The sequence below is a fragment of the Macadamia integrifolia genome, chromosome 8, assembly GCF_013358625.1.
Source record: "Macadamia integrifolia cultivar HAES 741 chromosome 8, SCU_Mint_v3, whole genome shotgun sequence".
In the NCBI taxonomy this organism is placed as follows: domain Eukaryota; kingdom Viridiplantae; phylum Streptophyta; class Magnoliopsida; order Proteales; family Proteaceae; genus Macadamia; species Macadamia integrifolia.
Window position 1 is genome coordinate 4,509,942 of NC_056564.1, and position 5,567 is coordinate 4,515,508.

Here is a 5,567-nt window from a genome sequence, read left to right on the forward strand (position 1 = left end):
GTTTTTTGCAGTTGCAGTTGTCCTAACGTGATCTAATCCTAACATGTAAGGGGTGTCCATCGCCAGGGCTGGAATCATGGTACTGGTGCACCTAGATCAGCTAGGGTTTCTCGCAAAACACTTAAAAATGAAGGAGAAGAAGAAACCTACTGTGTCCAACAAATTAACAATCACTAATGAAGACATAAGGTCAATTAAAGGTTTAGATTAACTACAAGAAGATCAAGGGTTCAAGTTTAAAATTTGGAGCCTTCTTTTATAGCCAACGGTTGCTCACTGAAAACCTGACTTTACCTTGTCTAGGACTCTACTCTAGTATCTATGAAGGACAAAAATTCGAAAAAAAAAAAATGCCGGATCAAGTTGACGTAAGAGATTGTTATCGTACACCCTGATCGTGGCATTTGAAATTCATTAAATGTAAAGAGATTCAATGGATTTTAAATTAGTGATTAATGACTGAAATAATTCGTGATGCAAAAACCATTGATTAGTGATTAGTTGTTAATCAGGGTTTCAAGAATTGAGATTGATGATTCTTCTATGGAAAATAGGGTTAAAACATATTTTGGCCATAATCGATTTCATTTTAGATCAGCCAGAATCGATTGGGAATCGGTTAGATTCCTCTTGAACCCTAGAAAGTAGAAACCATTCCAATATATCAATTAAAAAGTTTCCAATTCTAATATATTTTGGTAACTTTTGATTAGTGCGCATTTAAGAAAGTGGGTGGATAGATGATGCAAAGGCCCTTCACTGCTTCCCCCATTATCTGGAAATGGAAATTTAGGTTTGGACGTGTTTGATGATTTCATCTGCGATCTTCACATTGGTTGATGACCAAGCTCCCAATGTGCGGAACGTGCTCACTACATCATCATCTCTCAGATCACGTAATGGATTTACCAAAAAAGTAGAGGCATAAGGGTTTATGTGCATTATCCGAATGATTTTATTGGTAAACATTTTTTTTTTCTGGTATCAATTTTTACACAATTCGTATAAGGGAGGAAAATTCCCTTCACCCAAGGTGATTTGAAAATCACTCACTCGCCTATGGGTTTGGGCGTCCTGGGATAAACATCGAGAACAATGGAGAGGGACATCATTGATTTCATATGGTAGAAGGACAATAATAACGACCTTCGATGGATGTATTATTCTTTTCCTCAATTGTTCTAAAGTCCAATCCAAATGGAGTGATGCCATTGACTAAAGAGATTTTTCTTTACTATGGGTTGAAGAAAATTCAGTCCTACAAATATAGTATATAAAGACCACTAGTGACCCAATTAGAGTGCACCTCGAAGTGCCATTGCTTGTGCACTACGACCAAGTGAATATTCATTTATTCAAATATAAAAATGCATTGTTTGCAGGGGAAGGAAACCCGGGAAAAGGGGGGTGGGGACTAGTTAAAAAGAAAAGAAAAAGAATAACAAAGGAATTTTCCAATGCTATTACATCATCCGTTACCAGCATTACACTAATACATTTCATTTCGCTTCCTCCTTTGAAATCCATTTGTATGGGAAAAAATACACAAGCTCAATAGAGGAATGGAAAAAGACAATTCCTCACAGAAAATAATATAAGCACTTGTATGATTACATCAAATGGTGCGAATACAAGGAATAGAAATTATTTCTTTTTTTTTTGGTGAAGTATAGAAATTATTTCACAACTTGCTATGAATGTACCAGGACAAAGAACTTCAGAAATCAATCTCTTTTTGCCAACCAACCATCTTATCTCCTCAGGTTCTCCACAATATAGGACGCATACAGATTCCTTAGAAACAATAGAAACAAAAGTATGTGAGATCAGAGGCAATGATCATTGCTAGATGAGATCACTTAAATTCAGAGAGCTAATTCAAGTCAATTTACTAGTCCAACCATGAACGTATCTCAAATTGAAGATCATCTACATGTATGATTTGATTAAATGATCCTGCGATCTCACCATTCACCCATATCCAATGACCAGTAAAATCACAAGCAAATGCTAAAATTTATAAACCATGTATTCGTTAGTATTCATGATTCTCCAAAAAAAAAAGGTGCAAGAAGCTCCTGCCACTGCAGGGTTTGGGACTAGTCACTCCGGGGAGGGTCATATCTACGCAGCCTTACCCCCATTACGCGGAGAGGCTGCTTCCATGTATACATGAGTCTCATTTTATTATAACTATATCTATGGATGGTATTTAAGGTCATATTGTTTGGCAATGACTCAAGGAGTGGAAGAATTCAAGGAGAATATGGAAGAGTTCATTCACTGAACTCATTATCCACTCAGTGCATGTCAATACTATTCTTGCACAACAATGAGCAATGGAAGAGAATCCTTACATCGAATGCTTGATTGCTTCATAAGCAGCTGTGGCAGGCAGAAACTCATCCACTGCAACTTCCTTGTTTTCATTTTTCTTGTCTGAATCCCAATTGTTAAGAGGAAACATGCAAATTTTACTTTTTTTGTTTGCAGACAGAGATAAAGGTCTACCAGCCAATATTAGTAAATAATCAAAGAGGTACTAAGGATACAATCTTCAAAAAAGCGCCTGATTTCAGCCAATCGATGAGGTGGGAGCTCCTTGATATCAGTGTAGTGACGGTACTCAGGATCATCAGCACAAACAGCAATGATTTTGTCATCTTTCTCTCCCTGTACTTGTTGGTGTCAGGGTACTTCAAAGTTTACATTGAAGTCCAAAAAATCATGTTTGCCAAGGGGAAACCTATTTACCTGATCAATCATAGGCATGAGGCCTATGGCTTTAGCCCGAAGAAAGCATCCAGGAAGAACTGGTTCCTGTAAATGTTTGCAACAAAATGAAGAACCACTGAACCCAAGTTGAAGCTATCAAATTTATCTAGGCACATAGGAGAGCTTATACACTTCCGAATGCGGATATTAAAACCTACTTGAATCTTAGTGCTGAAAGAAACAATAGAATCATTGAGATAAAAAGAACCAACCCACTACCCCAACTACCCAGAGTGGGCAGGGAAGAAAAATTAGAATTTTATGCAAACCACATGTAGACCATGGGAAATGTTCACAAACAATAGGTAGAAATGAGTAGAGACCTAATGTCCTAAATGTGTGAGGATTGGCCCCAAAAGAGGAGATAGTACAAATGAAAGAAACGCCAAGTAAAATGGAGAATCACATGATTTCATACAAAAACCAAAATCAACTTATATAATATGTTTAGGTATACTTAGTGGCAGTACTGTTAATTGCATCTGCCGGGAGCCCCTTGGACCTTGGGACAAGTATGTGATGAACATGGAAGATAGTGTTCTATGCCTGCTTTATTGACTGTTGCAGCATCTAGAAAATTTAGTAGAGGTTGCTCATACCCGTAGCAGGCTTAGAAAACTTCTAAAGTCCGAATCACAACACTTCAACCAAATCTACATCACCAGCACCTCATTCATAACTCTGACAACACTAGGGACTAGCTAGAGAGCTGAAAAGGAAACTGATGCTGCAGGAAAACTTGAGCGGGCCATAAACATGGAAGTTTTCCAAGACTTAGACAAGGCTAATATGGATAGGGGCAGTAGGGCTACATTTTTGAACTTCAATCCTTATTATGAGGGGGCAGATGAAGTTCATGACTATACAGGCCTATACTAGTCTGAGCAAGAAAATAAAATTTCATCAAATTCCTTTCCCCTATATTAGACCATATTTTGGAACCTATTGCCCCATTTGGTTTGAAGTGATGCAATATAGAATTTCAGTGGCAACCAGATGCCCCTTGAGATTTCCGAAGCGTGGCCTATGATTCAATTTGGCAAAGATCAAGTTGAAATGAGTTGGGAAAACACACTAGAAAAAGGGTAGTTGGCAACACCACTTCTAGCCAAGTTATGCCTCTAAGGCCAGCTCTATGTGCATATCTACATGTCAAGGGTGTATATAATATATTGAATCAGCAAGTTGAAATATGAATAGGATACCTGCATGATGATGAGAACATCCATTGGGTCACTATCCTCACAGAGAGTACGTGGGATGAATCCGTAGTTGTGGGGGTACACAACTGATGAATACAGAACGCGGTCAACCTACATGTAAAGTGTCAGCTAGTAAGCTTCTATAAATACATGGAGAGATTAAATACGAAGTGACAAACAATAGGTTTTCATGTTACCATGATGAGTCCAGTTTTCTTATCCAGTTCATATTTGACCTTGCTCCCTTTTCCTATCTCCACAACCTGCAGGAATTAGCAATTTATTGTCAAAACCTAAGAAACAACCATGCTGCATTTCTGCCTTTTGATTTATGACAACAAAAAGATATCAGTTTCTATTTTTCATTTTTCTTGTTACTATTTGAAAACAGAGAGCCATGTTTGGCAAAATTCTGCCATGTGCATCAGCCTCTCATGGTGATGCCAAGCACTTGCCCCATTGAGACCATCTCTATTTTAGAGATCATCGGGACCTTGATGGGTCTCAAAGAGGCTGCTGCCAGGAAAATTTCACTTTTGAAGGTGCATTAGGACTCTTGGCAGCAAATTTCCTTGTAAAAATGATTATTGATAGTTGGACAATCATTTTCTTCTTCATGAAATCAGAGACTCATGATATAGCTTTTGATTTCATATATCAAGATCCAACATGGCCACTGGGCTTTTAGGAGGACCTAGGGTTTAGGAATTTGGAAAATTTTGTTGAATCCATGCAGTCCAAGACATTTTTTGCTTTCAAAATAATTTTCCTGCCTTCAAAATTCAAAATAAAGATAAAATTTCAATTTACTTCCTTTTCGATAGATAAGATAGTTTTTACTTGCATCTTGTAGTTTCCTTTGGCATGCCAATGTTATTTCGAGACACGAAAACAAGTTCTACTTCAAAAGCAGAATTTTATTTTAATCCAAACACCACCAAAATGAGTTTAATCCCCTATCTCAGCTTCAAAGGTATCCAATGTAAAAGAGTTACAGTTCAACCACTAAAAAGCAAATCATAACATGACATACAGCAGAATACTGCATTCTTTAACCTTTTATTAAAGACATATGTATATGCATACCAATTGCTTTTTGAACCATAAAGTGTAGAATTCTTACACAGTTGAAAACCACAGGAGCTCCAGGTCCTGCATCCAGAAATACAAATTGAAGAACATATTTTGTCATTACATTGCAAGGAGTTTGAAATATTTGACAATATCCAATATCTAGTTGTTTTAATAGTGCAACATATTAATAATAACCAAGAAAGTTATCAAGAACTAGTTTCACAAGCAAGTCCAAGGGGTAACAGTTCCTGTAAATATTCCATTACCTATCTCAAGATCATGCCAAGGGTGAGCTGCAACAGATCTCCGTGACAAGGATGAAAGTATTCTTTCATTTAGAGGTGGATGTGGTGAATGTTGCAAGTCAGAAGCTTCTTTTGGAGTTTCAATAGGTGGAGTCATAGCTGCAAGCTGAAAATGCACACACCGATCATCAAAGGTTGTTCACCAGAAAATCTTAAAACAGTAAATGCATTAGGCCATGAGTGGCAAGTGATTCTATCAAGATGCCCCCCC

The 5,567-nt window shown here is 37.5% G+C and overlaps 1 protein-coding gene across 1 annotated transcript in view; it reads right to left on the reverse strand.

Annotated features, from left to right (window-relative positions):
• Window positions 1-1,439: 1,439 nt before the first annotated feature.
• LOC122085571 (soluble inorganic pyrophosphatase 4) overlaps window positions 1,440-5,567 on the reverse strand; it is a 6,615-nt gene continuing 2,487 nt past the window's right edge. The window contains exons 2-9 of the mRNA XM_042654049.1: window positions 5,318-5,462; window positions 5,101-5,129; window positions 4,175-4,240; window positions 3,981-4,088; window positions 2,755-2,820; window positions 2,553-2,673; window positions 2,358-2,439; window positions 1,440-1,794 (exon numbers count right to left, since the gene is read on the reverse strand). Of these exons, the coding sequence (XP_042509983.1) occupies window positions 1,752-1,794; window positions 2,358-2,439; window positions 2,553-2,673; window positions 2,755-2,820; window positions 3,981-4,088; window positions 4,175-4,240; window positions 5,101-5,129; window positions 5,318-5,453 (651 nt within the window). The 5' untranslated portion in view covers window positions 5,454-5,462 and the 3' untranslated portion in view covers window positions 1,440-1,751. The remainder of the gene's footprint in view (window positions 1,795-2,357; window positions 2,440-2,552; window positions 2,674-2,754; window positions 2,821-3,980; window positions 4,089-4,174; window positions 4,241-5,100; window positions 5,130-5,317; window positions 5,463-5,567) is intronic.